The sequence below is a fragment of the Nesoenas mayeri genome, assembly GCF_963082525.1.
Source record: "Nesoenas mayeri genome assembly, chromosome: 24".
Taxonomy (NCBI): Eukaryota; Metazoa; Chordata; class Aves; order Columbiformes; family Columbidae; genus Nesoenas; species Nesoenas mayeri.
In genome coordinates, this window is record NC_137546.1 from 3,059,437 (window position 1) to 3,077,197 (window position 17,761).

At 46.5% G+C, this 17,761-nt stretch overlaps 1 protein-coding gene across 1 annotated transcript; it reads right to left on the reverse strand.

The window, feature by feature from the left end:
* Positions 1-1,712: 1,712 nt before the first annotated feature.
* GPR157 (G protein-coupled receptor 157) lies at positions 1,713-9,371 on the reverse strand (the record flags this gene model as incomplete). Its single annotated transcript, XM_080358934.1, has 4 exons — positions 1,713-1,934; positions 2,451-2,645; positions 3,911-4,124; positions 8,995-9,371. The coding sequence occupies 4 exons, from the start codon at positions 9,369-9,371 to the stop codon at positions 1,713-1,715; spliced, it is 1,008 nt and encodes a 335-aa protein (XP_080215060.1).
* Between the last annotated feature and the right edge of the window lie 8,390 nt (positions 9,372-17,761).

Here is a 17,761-nt window from a genome sequence, read left to right on the forward strand (position 1 = left end):
AATAGGTAGGAGGGATTTGTCTCTCTGTACATGCCTTAGTCTTTAAGGTAGACACAAAAGAAACCTGAAGGAAGATCTTGCAACCGTTTCTCATCCAAATTCTCCAAGGTGCTGAGACCCACCACGACATGCCAGCACAACATCTTGGTAAAGAATAAAACTTTATTTTGTAAAAGTTGGAGAAAATGTCTAAAAACCAAGCAAATAAGGAGCTATAAATAAGGTAAAACACAACCTCCAAAGAGCAAACAAAAAACCACCCCTTCCCCAGCTCCAATACAACGCGCCCAAAGCAAGAACCGAGTGCTGCCTGTGCTTGAGCAGGGGACTTGTGGCGTTCAGACACGTGCAGGCACCTCCTGCTGCTGGGGCGGGATGTCCTTGTGGGACGCCGGGTGGCACATCCAGGGACCCCGAGCATCATTGGAGTCTGCAGAGTTCAGGTTTCCCCAGGAGGCAACAAACATGCTGCACCACAAACCCTGATGATGACAACCCCTGGCCACCAAGGAGGAGGAATAAACCATCAAGAGGAACCCTCCATCACCACCACAAAAGCAGCGTGTTTGGACACTATTGCCCACATTCAAGTGAAGAACAGGAGCCGGTCTGGAGCTCCCTGGAAGGCCTCACGCACCAGGACTGAAATCCATGCCCAGGACAGTCCTATTCAGCAGCTACTAAAGTTTTCCTGTCACCGTGACATTTGATCATCCCAGAACTCACAACACATTTGGCCTTGTCAGACAGAAAAGCAACACCCCAAACAATTAAGATGTAGAGTGGAGGGAGAGGGGAAGGAGGGAAGACCAGAATGTCGGAGTACAGCCAAACAGTGTCTTCCAGAGGATCCTGAGCAAAGTTCAAGACCAAAGCAGCTGGTATCTGCATGCACCTCTTCTGTTGGCTCAGCCACTCCAGTGGTGCTTCTCCCCAGGCTGAGTCCCTCTGGGATGATCCCGGACCTGCTAAAAACAAAGCAGAGTTCAAATCCAGGACTGGCCCATCTTCCTGCAGCCAGGTTGGTCCTGAGCCAGGAGAACAGGCTGGCTGCAGCTCAAGGCAGGGACATCATCACCTTGCGGCAGCTGCAAACAGCCCCGATGGACCCATTCCTTAAAGCACAGCGAGGTACCCCAACCTCAGCCACCTTCCGAAACATCTGAGCTAAAATCCTGCAGCCCATGCCTGGCAGGAAGGAATTCAGAGTCATCTTCACAGAGAACAGAATGTGTTTTGATAATGTTTTTTGGAGGGGGCGGTTGTTTTTTCTGTGTTTTTGGTGTTTTGTTTCCCCTTAAGCCAAGTTAGTGACAATTTTGTTTCCTCTTTTTGGGGCTGGCTCCAAAGGCAGAGGAATAATTGGAGCGCTAAGTACATCTGAACTGTGCAATACTGAGGAAATGTATGTGTGCATGGGGTTTTACATCAGAAGGAGCCACTAATTCCTCTTCTTCAGCTTTCGCTGGGTCCTGTCCTTGTGGGCCAGACAGCACTGGGGTCTGTTTCCTCATTTTACAGGTTTGAGTAACAGACACACAGGGAAGGCGAGTAGATGGGTTCTATAAACAGTTTCACCCCAAAGGAGCATGATGGAGAGAGCTGCTGACAGCTGTTCCCACCCACACACTGTGCACAGGCAGGGAGGGAGGAAAAACTCATGCTACATATTTACCGAGAGCGAAATCCACACCGAGATGCGACAGCCCAGCTCAGGTGCTGGAAAGCAGAGGTTTCGTCCGCTCCGGACCTGGCACATCCTTGTCTTTGTGGGGTTCTGGGCGCTGCCAGGAGCTGTTTGATCTTTGCGAAGGCCAATCCAGCTCATTGTAGCAGCAACAGCAAATGGAGGAAAACAGCCGAGTCCGGACCACCCGCGTACAGAGGACGAACATAATGCAGTTGGCACCTCCTTGGAACGTGTTACCGATTCCCTGCAAGGGCAAGAAGAAGAATTAACCAGTGCTGTTCCTACAGGCACCCCCAGAGGAGAGCAGACGGCGTCAGACCAGCTATAATACTGCCCGACAGCCAGCAGCTTCCACCTAAGCGAGAAAAATAGCTCCAGAAATATCAGCCTGGCACCCAACAGCAGCCCAGACGGCTGTTGTGTTGCTGTTTCTGTAGCCTGGTGCAGGGGAGCAGGCTGAGCCCTGCAGAAGGACAGACAGCCAGCACTGCTGGGCTGAGCCTGCTTTTCCTGCCAGCAGCCGGCATTGCCCATCACTTTTATTGCAGTTATTCTCTGTAGCCACTAGATGCTGCTGAAATATTAATAGCTCTTGCTGAGCATCCCAGACAGCGCTAGCCAGAAGGGAGCAGATGTTTTGCAACACACATTTTTAACTGTACGTGCTGTATCCTACAACAAAAAAAGCGATATTAAGAGTAGCAAAGCCTTATCGCCCTCCTGCATCCTCCTTCTAATGTATTTCCTGGCAAATACTTACATGCAGGACAACCAGGACTGAGTTTTGCACTGCAGGGGAGTTACAGAGGGTCAGAACGAATCGTACGGTGCTCCAGATGCGGAGGATGATAAAGATGATTGGGATGAGGATCAATTTCTTATCTGCTACCGAAGTCCGGGGCTGCAATGCAGGTGCTCTTGAGAGGATGGGGCGATACTCGGAGAGATCTGCGTGCTTCCGTGGGCGGTGGGAGACAAAAACGTGAACAAAAGATCTGCACACATGGGACATTTAGCTCCAGGGGTTCTTTCCAAAGCAAACTATATTTTTGCATCTTCTGGGAAGTTAAAAGTGACACGGTTATGAGCACCAGTCTTCAGCCACATTCTGCCCTTGCTAATGCAAACATTCCTGAAGCCAAGGAATAGCAAATAAAAGATATCTGGGCCTTATCAGAGTCCCACTAAAGCTTTATATTAACAAACATCGTAGTTGCTGAGAAACCAGGTGGCAACAATATAAAAAAACACAGTGCTCCAGTAAATAGTTTTGCTGGTCCCGTGGCCTGGCCCCCATTGCTGCTGGCAAACACTTCGTAAATACCCAGCTAAGGGTTTGGCCTTGGGAAGGTATATATATATATATATATGTTTATGTTTGGAGCAGTCTGGCTCATTGTTCTCAAGCCATTCAAACTTTTGGCTCCTATCACGGCCACAGCCAGCAAGTTCCACATGGAATTCACAGCCACGTGAACCAGTTCTTCAGTATGTTTGTGCAGAACGTGCTGCCTGATTTCTACCACATACTGTCAGCAAACGGCTTCCATCGATTTAGACAAGCCAGCAAACCTATACCAGTACACATAGACAAAAACAGGGATCTGTGCCCTGGATCAGGGTGGTTGGAGATATCCTATGGCAGAAGCTACTGGGTGCACTGTGATTTCTGGATGGGGAGGAGCAGGTCAACACAGCACAGAGCAGCTGCTGGGACACGATGCTGAACATCAGTATGCGTCTGGTGCCTAATGCTGTAGTGCCCAGACTCCCAAATGGGGCTTCATGCTGCTAGTGCAAAATAGGTATTCATAAGCAAACTATCATTAGTGATCCTAAAGTGACTGAGGTTAGATAAATCCAGATGCCAATCTCAGGCTTGGTACAAGCGGAACTGTGGAAGACTGATTAAAGCTGAATTTTGTCCTTCACATCTTGTTTAAATTTGTACTGTAGTGTTTACATTTCACTCATGTACATCCCATAACCCCTTAAGTTTTCAAAAGGCTTTTACAATCTTCTTATGCCAAGTCACCGTGTCCCGATGCCGCGGGCGGCTCAGTCAGGTGTACCCGCCTCTCCCAGGACTGGATGCATTTCAGCGGGATATGAAGCAATTCCTGCCTGTGTCGCTCTTAAACATGCAAAACCTTCAGAGCACAGGAGGGTGTAATGACAGAGGAACTCCGCAACCTAAGCTGAAAGCCACAAAATACTCACCGCTCTATTAATGTGCTTCTTGATGAGAATGTAGAGCACCGGCAGAGTCACATAGGCCAGTATCTCCCAAACCTTCCCCGCTAACAACATCCACAAGACCCGATCCTCTGCGTCCAGGTTGACCCAACACCAGCCCACGGAAACATTGGAGGCGTCGTAGCCGATCTTCCTCAGCGCCACCGCCGCCACCGTAATGCCAAGGGGGACCCCCCAGCTGAGGGGAGAACACAAAGAGCAAGGTTAAGCCAGGAACATTCTCAGTTTAAGTCCCACTGGCCAACTCATGGCTTTCAGAACACGAGCAACCGAAGCCCACGGTCTGATTCCTGTGCTGCGCTTGGCACATAAAGGATCCACAATTTCGTTCCATCAGTGGTTTTGTTTTTAAATGGAGGTGCAGTCAGTATTTTGGGAGCAAAAGGATAGTTTCTGAAGGACAAAAGGCAAGTTTCTTCCTGAGGAAAAGCACTGGCAGTAACAGCAACAAAACTAAGAGAGCAAAGAGGAGCCATATTCACATAATCTGGAGCTGTGTTTTGGCTTTGGCTTCTCTCTCGGCAGTAGAGGCAAAGGGAGTAGAGTATAGGGAAGCCTTTAGAAGAAAAATAACTGCGGTGACATACATTAATTAAGTCGCTCAGCACCTTGGGCTGCCCACAAAAAAGCCATGAGCAAGAACTGAAAAATTCCAGGAGCCCAAATGTAAAAATACTCAGTCCTTTCTCGGGAGCTGTTAATACCCAGGGCTTTACAGGCCTGCCCCAGCCTATGATGTACAACTCACTCGTTACTCCTCGATGGAAACACTGCCCTGCATCCAACCGAATGCATCACCCGCCCTTCCCATATTCATCCTCAGAGAAGGGTTCTGTGGATCCTTAAGAGGGACAAGGGACACTGAGTAAATGGCACAAACACCTCAGAGAGTGCTCAGATTGAGCTTCCAGCGTAACCTCGCTGGTCCATCCAGATGCAAAGAAACCAAAACCATCTCCACATCGCTCTCGTTGCCTCCCTGGTTCACGCTTCTCTTTCACCCACAGCCTGGAGCGGAGAACACAAGAAGGATCTTCCTCCTAAAAACAGTCTCTGTGGGCAGCCAGCAGCTGCCCAGACCAGATCATCCCAAATTCCACAGCCCAGCTGAAAAAATCGGAGATAATCCTATGATATGAGATCTCAAAAATACTCCATTTTCTACTCTTAATGTCTGGGTTCACCTACTCACAAAAGTCAATATAATGCTGTGAAAAAAAAATCAGTGTCAACCTTTTAGCATGTTCAGAACATTTTGTTTCAATGTTCGGTTCAGAACAGCCAGTGCTAATCCAAGCCGGTGCTGTTATTTGAGGACAGTCCTGCTTTGGGAAGCCCTCCCTGTGCTATTATCAGAGCAGGCTTTCTAAAAACATTCCAAACATCGCCACCGCCATAACGTTTTCTACACAACTCAAGGCTCGTTGTGGCAAAGACGGTGATTTGCGTGGAAACAAGGGTTAGGGATTCAAAGAGATTCGAGTTTCTGTACACTTGAAGAACGGACCATGCGTGGGTGAAGAATTCAAGAGAACTGGCACTTCCTTAACGAAACCATGTTGAGGGACACAAGCCCCAGTGAGTCCTGCACCGAGAAAAAGGAACTGTATTAAAAACTAATTTGCCTAAATAATGATCTCCAGAGTGACCTGAAACTGAAAGAACTGTATGAGAAGATAAAGCCAGGTCAAACTCCCACGTATAGACATCAAATAGAACAGTGTAAGTACGTACAGACAGTAGGAAAGAACGTATGAGTAGGTAAGGGACTTTAAAAAAATCTTCATATATCTAACTAGCAAAAGGAAGAATGTGGAAGAAAACTGCCACACATTAGGCAGGAATTTGCACTGAAATAGTGTATTGCATTGATTACAACCAACACCAAGGACAAAGGATTACAAACTCAGCATGAAGTTAGAAAGAATCTGGATAGTCAACAGCCATTTCAGCGAACTTCTTCATCTCCAGTTCAGTAAACTGGAAAGCAGAACTGAGACCAGTGATTTGGTTTTTCTTAAGAAACCCCAAAATAACAGATTCCCAAGGACTAGAAAATATAAATGTTTCATATCCGTCTAGAAGAACGGAGGAACAGAAGAATCAGAATATTATACAATCAAGGCATATGTAAAGACCAGAAAGAAAAGGATCCAAGCTAATGAAGAGTTTGCAAACAGTTTGCAGTACCAAAGTACTCAAGTACTCCATGGACATGTGTGCATATATACATGTATATGCATAGTTATGAGCACAATATATAAGATATATATATATTTATATATATTTTTTGAAGTGTATATATGCTTCTAACCATCTGCATATCCTGACCATGAAATGCAAACACTTCAGAGGGACAGCAAAAGCAAAGCAAGAAACAATCCCAAGGTGGGTTCTGGTCCATTCCTCACCCTGAGTTTGGACCCAGTACTCTCACAGCAAAGATGATATTACCCCGGTAAATGATACTTGATATTTGGAAATCCAGAACAAGTGAGGTAACCTGGAAATTCACGCTCTGGATGCCAGAACTTGCACCTTACAACTACATAAATATTTTCAAAGCTAACTGTGAGCTTGCTTGCAAAGCTGGTCTGAGCTCAACACAAGTTCAAAACAAAACCAGAGCCTGTAGTTCTCTAGTGAAGCAGTAGAAGAGGTGGATGTGTTACCACATGAATGAACAAGGAACGAGCCTGTTTGACAGGCTTCACATCCAGCGTGACATCCTCATTTCCCTAACGAGAAATTTCAGGTACTGACTTCCAACACATATTTAGACAGCTCCACTCAGCTAAAGAACAAACAGTCTCTGGTAATACTCAACATTAAAGGAGTATTCATTCATCTATACCCACACTTGACCCTCGTGAGTAACTGCTTGTGAATAGGAAACATGCATTAAAAACTCCATCCTGCCTTGAATCCCTTCCAAAAGTGTCTCTCAGGATGACTTCACACAATGGTCACTCAATGACTGGATTAGCAACATATAAAGCAAGGAGGGGGGAAAAAATTAAAAAATATATATATATCTACACATCCCAGGTTCTTGCCTAGACAAAAATGCTGGAAACTTATCTTTAAATCCTTAAAACATCACCCACCCTTTGCCATTTTTCCTTTTGTCCTCTCCTCCCTCACCTGCCTTCTGCAATTAATGTATATACTCGTATCTTTTGGTAAGGCTTGCAGCAGCTCCTCTCCACATGGCACGAAGGGATTTTTGGGCTAAGAACGCTGCAGAAAAGCACTGAGAAGTGTGAGGTGGAGCCACCTGCAAGCACCATGTCCTGGGTGTGATTTTATGATTGAGTGCTCAGGTAATAAAAGCGTAGGGAAGGAAAGGAGAGGATGTGTCACAAGGGGATGGGCAGAGAACAGGTCCTCTCTTGTTTTCTGGCTTCTCAAACGGATCATAAAGCAGGAGGAAGGTTTGAACACAGGAGTCATTTACAACGCAGGAACTAGCAATAGATCTTTGATGAAAGCCATCTATATCAGCTCTTAAACACAGCAAGTGCAGCTGATCTGTACCAAGACCAAAAGATGGCATTTATTTTGACTATGAAGAGATGACAATAAACCTAGAAACCCACCCAGAGGAAGCTGCCTGTTCAGGAGTGTTCACTCCTTTCCTCTGCTGCAAGGTCAGAGCAATCTTCAGGGATTTTTACAGTTTTAAGACTGCACAGATTACAGCCAACATTATTTCAGTGAATCTGCCTCTTTCTTTCCACACTTCATAGCCGATGAGGCTGAGAAGCATGAAACCCAATGGAGAAGTTACAGATAAAGATCACACAACAGTGATTAGCAGACAGGAACATGAAGAATAGGCCAGATTTGCATCTGGTCTTTGATGCAGCCTGATGCAGACAGCACACCCATGAAGAAGTCAGACTCCTTTTTCCTGTTCTTTAAGCAACACGTGGTAGTTCACTGGCACTCCATCCTCTCCATAATTCTTATAGTGCAATTCTATCCACTTGAAGCCAAATAACCCAAACTTCACTGTCTCACTGCATCTTATTTTAACTGTACCAGCACCTGGGGCTTCCTCAGGCTGTCAGGCAATAACTAGAAGAGGTAGGGCAGGAATTGAGGTTCCTCTGATTCACACCTGGCCTTGATGTCTTTTGCTGGCCCACCTTTCCCTGGACTCAACTCTAGCTCAATCATCTCCCAAATTACGCTGTTTGAAAATATATTGACAAATAATATTGACAAATATTTGATTAAGCAACCAAAGAAAACTCACTACTTGCCCTGAGTTTTTTTGTTTTTAAGCAGATCATTCCTCTTATAATTTATTGCAAAAGCTTGGCAGCACAGAGGACTGAAGGATCACTGTTTTGCTCAGCACATGATTCCACAAGCTCAAATTGCATAATTAAAGCTTTTACTAAACATGATGTGGAAAATCAGCTTGCTAAATAGCAGAACTGAGACACAAAGCTACACTGTGGTCTGGTTTGTCTTGCTTTCCATCAAACACACCAAAACAACCTTCAGAGTGCTTTTCTAGCAGCCTCCTCACTTGTCGGCTACATTCTTCTATGAGTATTGAATTACAGCAACCTGCCTGGGCAGAGGGGAAGGATCTACAGAGCAGGCTGACACGGGGAAAACAGGAACCCATGGAAGCAGATCCCAAACACAGGAGTTTTAGCAGCAGACAGGTATTGCAAACACAAGTTTCATGATGTTATTTGTAGGAGGGAAGGGAAAGCAGAAGCCAGGATTTTCAGAGTCACTATCTCTTGCCAGAGATTTTTCTATGTGACCTTAAGCAAAATTTAAGTTTTCTACATCTCCATTTCTTCTCTTAGGAGGGAGAAACATAAGCAGGGCTAGTTAAACGACAGCAAAATTCCCGTTTAAAAGGAACTTGAGAAGGACACGCTATCCTCAAGAACAGAGCAGGTGACTTGAGCAACCATCCAAGTGCTTCACCACGGAGCGGGACACGGTGGCCCCTGGCCGCAGGGTGGGCACCCATGGGGTCCAGACCTCCTGCTCTCGCGGGGGCACGGGACAGCACCCACCTCACGGCATGGAAGCAGTAGAGCAAGCCTGTGCCCGTGGGCGAGCCCCTCACAATGGTGATGTAGAGGTAGAGGGCAATGGCCATGGTCCAGAAGAAGGAGCTGGTGTTGGAGAAGGTGGACAGGGCGCCTTGCAGCACGCAGTCCCACGAGGTCCTGTCGAAGTCCTGCAGCACCCCGTAGAAGTAAGAGAGGGCTGAGAGGAGATCCGCTAGCGACAGGTACAGCAGGAGCTGGCGCGGACGAGTCCGCAGCTCCGGCCACAGGGCATGGGTGCAAACCAGGAGGCTGGAACCCAGGAAGGAAAGCACGCAGGACACCAGCACCACCACCCGCTCCGAGGTGTACAGCTGGGTGGGGGGCAGAGGCCCCGGCATGCCGGCCGACGGGGACAAGGACACGGCGGCTGTCCCGGCAGCGAAGCGGCGAGGGAGGGAGAGCCAGGCGGGGGGCGGACAGACAGACACCCGCTGCGGGGAAGGGAAGGGATGACAGGGCAGGAGCGAGGCGGGGCACAGCCCGGGAGCCGGCGGAGCAATGCGGGGCTACGGGAGCCCGGCCCGGCCCGCCCCGTCATGTGAGCCAGGCCCCCCCGGCACGGGTCCCCGGAGGAAATCCCTGCGGCTGCCCGGGGCTCGGAGCCGCTCCCGCCGGGGCGCTGGGAGAGAACCTGCGGCGTCCCCAACCGCCCCGAAACAACTTCTTTACATTAGAAACAAACCAACCAACCCGCCGCGATCACCTGGTGCAACGTGACAGAAGGAGCCGATTCAGCAATAAAAGCTGTTTTATTTCAACTGTTGTATCCCAAAAGGCACAGCTGACCCCTTCCCCGAGGGGAGGGCACAGCTCCCAGCCTGCCCCGGCCAGAACTGCGTGTACCGCCATTCGCAGAACTCCCAGGACATAGAGCGGGTCAGACACCCAGGAGCACAGATTACCCGGCCAGCAAACCCTCCCCAGGTGACACCCACGTTATCTTTACCTTCCACATGCTTTACTTTGAAACACGCCAGCACCAACTCTTGCAGCATCCCTGTGAAGCAGAAGACGATGAGCAGACACAATCCAGTATTTGCTATCATGAGGTAGGAATGTGCTTTCCCCTCTCCCTCCAAAGAATTTACAAGTCAAAAGCTTATCCTCGTTTGCTTCCAACTTGCCTGATACTTCAGCGGCTTCCACACAGACAGCTGGTTCCTTGTACCTTTGACATGGATTGAGATGTACTGGGTTTCCTAAGGACACTGTTATTGTTTCAGGTGTCTTGTTCTTTTACACTGTTTAACCATTTCCCATCTCCCTGGCCATGAGGGATCCCTGCTGAACCCAGTTGTTAACAAGGTTTATTCTGCCCTGTACAGCCAGGTGCCTTATCCCCCATCCAAGCTGCTCTCAGCACCCTAAAGCCATCTTAACACACCCTACAAAACACATCTGACAAACATCTTTCAAAGCTGTTCAGTGTTTGCATATCACTTCCAGGCATGGCGCCCTTTCAGTTTCACACTCCCACACCGAGTTCTCAACATTTTACATCACTTCTTTTGATCAGTCTTGTATTTAGAACACACAATTTTACAACTGTGTACAGTTGTAACTAGTATTCGAATGAACTCTAGTTTTACACTATTGCCACTCCGTAATTAAAAATTCCTACTGCCTTTCATTTTCTTGACATCTGCATGGGCAAGACGCCCCCCACCCAGCATCTCAGTGACATTCCTGTCATCCTGATATAGTTACCTTCCAACTGCAGGGCAGCGGTGCAGCTGTCTCTGCCCAGACACACATTCCTACCTTCGATCCTATGGAATCTGCAGTTGTCCGGAGACTAGAAATATGTGAAAACTGCGCAGAGATACATGACAACTCAAAGACGTGTGTAGCTCGGAGGAGAGAGAAGTAAAAATCTAAGCCACTAGCTTACCATAAAGCAACATACAAACTTAAAATTCTCATTTCAGAATTTCACCTTTGGATGCTCTTAAAGCACAGGGCCCTATTTCACATCACAGCTTCAGAGCACGTACATGCAAAGAAGACTCAGCACCATTTATAGCTGCTTGTTCCCGGTACCCAGCCAAGAGAACTCGAGCTCCCTTTACCGCATTCACTTAGAGGCCACAGACATAATTACAACAGAATGATCTCGCTCCAGTGCCGGCATAACCAGCCATCCTCACAAGAGGTCACTGCTGTTCCAGGCAGTGATATTTGTCCTGATCTAGCAGGTGCTTCTCCACCATATCTCCATCTCTGATGAAGGCAGATGGCTCTGACACCGACAGAGGGACCTTGGTCACCTTTTGCCACCCCTGCCTCATGCCCATAGCTGACATAGAGGCAGTTTCAAGTAGGAGCCTGGGAAAAAATTAAGAGTCCAGTTTCATCACACCCATTTAAAAAAAGTAGATGTGTACAGAAATAATAAATAACCAGGAAAAAAAATCAGTCTTTAGAGTCTCAGCTTAGGCAAAACCCCCTTAATGGTTCAGTTTTCAAATCACCATACATTTCCTTGCGAGAAAGTCGCTCCGACTGTTTCTTGAACTCATTGGCTTCTCAGGGCTCAGCCTGGGGGCAATAAGACCCCAATTCCCACCCCCTTCTCTAGGAATGTAAAATTAAAACACATTGCACAAAACGTTTCACTGGTGCAGGTCTGCATAGCCTGGCTATTCCCATACAGAACACCGTGTATAAGAGAACATCTAGCCGAAAGGTAACAAACCTGATTCTCTGGAAGCATAAACCTAACTCTGGAATTGTAACATGATAGAAGAAGCCAGAGAGCAGCTTTACCAGCACCCCAGCTCTTCATTTCCAGGAGAACCAGACCATTTCCTAAGCCACCAGCTGATCCCGGGGTTCACCGAAAGGCAGCCGGGGGAACGCGGTTCAGAGACTCCTGAGAGAGGCAAAAATCCTGTTTGTCCTTTGTTGCTTTTTCTAGCATGTGACAGAAATCTACATTTCTAGCAGCCCTGGTGCAGATTAAGGACCTAATAATTGACTTCATTAACCCCATCTATTCTGGTTTGGATAGACACTAGTACAGACAGCTTTCCATAGAGCATTAAGGAAAGACATCTCGGGCTGCTCAAGAAATCCAAAGTCATCACCTTCACAACAATTTCTCAGTAGCTGCCCCTTCCAGACGACAACTTCAAATAGATTTAGAAGAACTGAGCAAAAATCCACAAGAAAATACATTCCTTATGCGTCTACTAAGAACACTAGGCAACAAGACAGTTAAATATGTGCAGACACTGTAGCTGAGTCTCATGGCTTTTCTTCTCAGAAAAATACTTTTCGGAGATTTGAAAGGGTTTATTTGGCAAACACAGGGGTCAAGACAGCTCCGTGACAAGAACAACGAGGTACTGCCATGTCAACTAGGAGGAATCTGGCATTGACATGGGAGGGTCACACTGCAAGTCTGGTGCAGTGGGACCATTTTACACATGGAGAAGCAGAATTGAAATAGATTGAAGTAGCCAAGACAGTAATTTGAAGCTATAAAGAATATGTACAAAGCAAAATTTCATAGTTTTATGACTATTCTAGGCCCTCCAGATTTAACAAATGCTGCCTGAATTCCTATTCTGATTATGCAAGACCAAGTACTGTGACTTTCTCTGTTGCTGCCACATCTAGATTAATACACACCCTTGTTCTGCTTCCTCTGCCTCTGTTGTTGAGCATCCCACAGAAATATGCCCTCCCATGCGGACAGGGCTCCTTTCAGCATCTGACAACTAATCCTGGCATGTGAGCTGCTCCTCCGACCTGGCTCCTCATGATTCTTAGGAGACTGAAATATGCGGTCCCCTTATCTTCTTCAACCAGACCAACATGACAGGCAACCACTAAGAGTAACAAATTTCCAGCTGTTGGCAGGCTTGGTATTGGGATAGAACAGCCCCGAGGCAAGTGTGACAGTGTAAAACCTGCTGGATTTATGCAGCCTTCCGTGTCCCATCACCAGTGCACCAGAACCACAGAGCACGTGTACACAACCGCTGAAAGAGAAAACACTCATCACCCACCCCAGAGCACTGTACCAGATCCATTTAGCAAACCCAATGGCTTTGCTTTCTTCAAGGAGAGATGCCTCGTCATTTTAAGCAGTTTGCCAGTAGCATCAAAAATGTCTAGTCGGGCTGCATAGATCACACAAGAACTCAAGCCAGGAGCTCTCGAAAAAGCCAGAAGCAATGAGAATTTTTTGCAGGCAGAATGTAGTTACACCGCTGGAATCAAGCCAGCACAATCAATGTATTAAAGTGTGCTCCAAGTGTTGTGGTGGTTTTCCATTTCAAATTTAAATTAGGAGTTTAACATGGGCTATATGTGACTACAGGCGAGTTGCTCCCATACTAGGCTCAAAGCCAAGTTCGCTTGTCATTATCAGCCTGAGGTTGAAGCTCAGATTAATCCTTCCTAAAAACAGCCCCTTCTCCCAATATCGAGTGTTGCAATATTGCAGCGTTACTAACAATATCTTACTCTCGGGAAGATGTGTGTGGGAAGGACAAAGAAAAAGCGAAGTAACTTGCAACATGTTTATCTTCTCTTTTCTTGGCCTCGTGTCTCTGATGCAGTGATCAAGCGTCCTGTGGCGTTTCTCACGTTACCCCTGTGCTCCACCAGACACCCCAGTGCAACACGGCACGGCTGGGCAGCATCCCAGCCCGCATCCCCATCCACCTCTCAAGCCACAGAGATCTGAGGCAGGCCCAACAATGTGCAGCACTTCTAGGGCAGTATACTTGCTGATTGCTTCCTTGACTATTGCTCACAACAACCAGCTAAGACACTGCCAAAGAAACACTCACAGCTGGCATCGCGCAAGGAGGGAGGTTAGGACAGGTTGTTCGAGCTCATCCTTTCTTCTCATTCACCAAAGGCAAGAGTCTGGGGACAAAGAAAGACTCCATGAAGCAACAGCAGCAGTTCTAAAGAAAAGAGCTTTCAAGCAAGAGAAGGCTCAAAACCATAAATTGCCCCTTACCCCCAGTCTTAGTTAAGGCCTCTAGGAATTACAAATATTAACAAGATAAACCCAGCTTACTTGTCTGCAATCGTATTTATCGCAGTGAGTTCCCACGTTTCACACAACAGCACTCAAGAGAGACAGTGGGACAATAAAGTGTTTCCAGATGCTTAACAGTTTAAGACACAAAACTTTCAGCTCCTGGGGGGTTCACTTGTCTGCACAGCTCTGCTCTCAGGTCACGCATATGATATGTTAGAAAGAGAACTCACTTGGAATACAATCATCTGCAAAACAAATGAAAAAGGGAGCAATACTTATTTATACCAAAGCCATTTGAGATTTACGGGGGGAATAGCCTGAGATACACAACACAGGGTGTTATCTGGCATTCCTGCAATCCTCAGTTCCTGGAAACACATGAACATGTAAGACACAACCTTCAGGGCAAAGCAATTCCTTAACCCTTTCATCAAAGCCTCACAAGCAGGTTTATTACTCAGGGGGCCTCTTGTGCAACATACGTGTGTAAAGGTAAAACATGCTGCATGGCTAGAAACTCACTGGCTTTCTTCAGCCTCTTATTTCTTTCAGTGATCCCCTAGTAACACTATATCTGTATATTCTGTCCTCCCTCCTAATGCACCGGGTTACAAGTTTGAAAACTCAGTGTTTGGATAGCAAGACAGAGAGAGCTAAGACTCAGTTTTCTTGCTCTCACTCCATCTTGGTCACATTAAAACTATATTTTCGATCATCCAATAAGTATCAGAAACCTGCCATTCTGCAAAGAAAGGCACAAGCACCAAATGAAAGAATTGAAACACTTCGAACTGAAAAGCAGAGGTTAAAATTCCAACCTCCTGGCTATCACAGAGTCTTCAGAATGGCCAGAAATTGGGCGCGTATGTTTTTTCAAAGGACATACAGTAACCCGAGACAAACCTGTTTGGTTTATTGCAAGAGCCATGAGATAAAGTTCAGTGGTTTCTATTGTAGAGGATGACAGTGCAGGTGATGGGAAAACCTCGTGCCCTCTATATAATATCAAAGGAGACTGACGGAGGGGAAGAGCTGTAACTGCACGTCGATCAAACCAGCACAGCAGAGAACAACAATACGCACCAGGCACAGCGATGACAGAACAAGGTTCCATTCCTGCGGCCCAGGAGACAGCACCAATTAATTAACAAATCACTTCTTGACCGTAACCTTCTCACCTGAGGAAAAAAAAAGCAAACAATTCCAACACATCAAAAGTCAAGACTTGACAACAGCACCCACCTTCTTGCCCTGAAAATGTGACCCAATCTGGAACCAGCCGTCTTGTTTAAACAATGACCTAATCATCCCTCCAGCATTTCCCATCAGGATCAGAACAAACCAGACTATCTCAAAGGCAATTAACAGGTCAGGGACAAGCACAACTATAGGAGAGCAAAACAATCTGGTACAGAAGAGGGAGATACTATAATACTTCATCTTTCATTCTCCTCTGAGGACACACGGGACTGCAGAATTGCTGTTTTGGGAACTGCAAAACCCTCCTTTGAGTCGCTAAAAATTAAGCATGATAAGGCCAGGGAAAAGATGTTTTGGGGAACAACCTCGTATCTATGCAGCAGGATGGTGATTCTACTTTTAATATTTCAAATCATTTTAGCTCCGCTCTGCTGTTTGCTACCTAGTGCTTTAGGAAAGGAGGTAACTGTTAAACACTCCGGGGGAACATGGAGCAGCAAAACCAGACTTGTATTCAGGCTTCACAGGAAGGGCAGCCCCAAAAAAATCCATGCCCAACACCCAGAGTAGAAAAGAGGGAGTGTCACATGCCACATCAGCACCGCTTAACTGCACGCAAGGAAAACATCCCGCTCCAGGGAATGGTCTACAAGGAACCAGCCGATAAAGAAATCTCTTCTCTAAAACCAGCTGGTGGGTGTGAAAGATGGGAATCCTCTCCCGTTACGGAAATACGGCATTCCAAGAACGGTTAAAAGCCCTGCCAGGTAAGATCCGCAGCAATCATTTTGTCATCGCTGAAATATGTGATACCATGAGCCTCATTTAATTAAGCACATTGGTTTCAAGTTCATTGCCAGCACTGTGTCATCCTCCTATTGTCAACAAGTGGAGTTTTAAGCCGACTTAGTCACAAGCCTTGAGCTGGTACCTGAAGAATTATAGTGAAACTGGTGGGTGAAGCTCAGCAACAGGAGAAAGTTCGACCAAAAAAAAAGATGAAATGACAGTTTTCACACTTCAGAAAGATTTAGGTTCAAAGAGACTCCTGGATATCAGCTAGTTCAACTTCATAACTAAATCGAGATGCTCCATGTCTTTTATACACGCTGTTTTAGTCAATCCTATTTCTAAACCACAGAATTAGAAGGAATGTCTAGCTGAGTCTAATATGCTTGCTAGGACGAACTGGTGGCCTAGAGAAAAATCATCTTAAAGCTGTACCAAAGCACCGGTGGTGGTGGCAGAGCAAGAACAAATTCTCTCCTTTTTCCCAAAGAAGGTGTCAGTCTTTCCTATTATGAACCTTCAGGTAGGAGAGAAAGCGTCTTGCCTCTCCAAATACAGTCTGTTTTCCTGACTCATAACCTTACAGACAGGTTTCCCTTTTTAAGATAAGAATACATTTCATAAATTCTGACTTAATTTGATACAGCTCCTATGATTTGTGGACCCTGGGGTTTGGGTTAGTCTCAAAAAATGTTCAGACTTGTGCTGTATTATCCCATCTTCTACTGCACCTCCTGCGATATGCTACCAAATCAACCAGAAAATGGCTCTAGGCTGTGACTCTTAGCAATGCTTATTGTTATTATCACGTTTCTCCCATCACTTTCTTCTCTTCCCTAGAGCATCCTAATTCCCCAAACACAGGACAAGCTGCTTAACAGCTCTTCTCACCTTTTATTATTAGTCAGAAACTCTCCATATGAAATGTATTGCCATGAATAGATAGGAAAGATACTTAGCCATTTCTTACAGGTCTGTGGTAGCAGATGATGCAGTGGTACCCGAGTCCCCCTCGGCTCCCAGGTGACCCCAGCTTCTCGCTGCTGGACCCGATGCACCCCAAGCGAGGTGAGCGGAGGCTCCGGAGAGGTGCAGACACCTGTTTGGTGATTCAGACTCGCTGCAAACCCAGACAGTTCCGGCTTGCTTGATACAGCTACGACTCCACCCCACGTCCCGCCAGCCCCACAGCTAATAAGGAAACGGGACAATACCTCTGCAGTGAGTCACGAGCACAACTGAGAGAATAGATAGCACGAGCAATTTGTTTCTGTAAAACACCATGAGACAGGTAAAAATCGTGCTTAAAACTCCACTTGTTGGCAATGACAGGGAAAAAGTTAGAGTCCTAGTTTGAGATCAGTTAGCATTTTGAACTGCAGGACAGCCACGTTCCTAACCTGACTGATTTTCAGCTAGTCACCCAGCCATTCGGGTAACAGGCTATTTTCAGCTTATTGCAGGTGACAAGTGAAAAAGCAGCAGCAGTTTTGTAGCCCTGGGATCATGTTGCAGCTGGAAGCCAGATCTACTCTCAGTAGCTTCTTTCCACCAGCTTTTCTGCACTGCAGGAAGCACAAAAGCTCTCAGATCTAACAGGGAAAATTCAGGAAGGAGTTCACGTTATCACATTACTGAGATCTGCAGGACAGCTATGTCTGTCACTCAGTCATCTACTCCAAGAAATACTGACACAAAAACTCCATCAAACATGGTACAGTTAAGGATACTATGAAG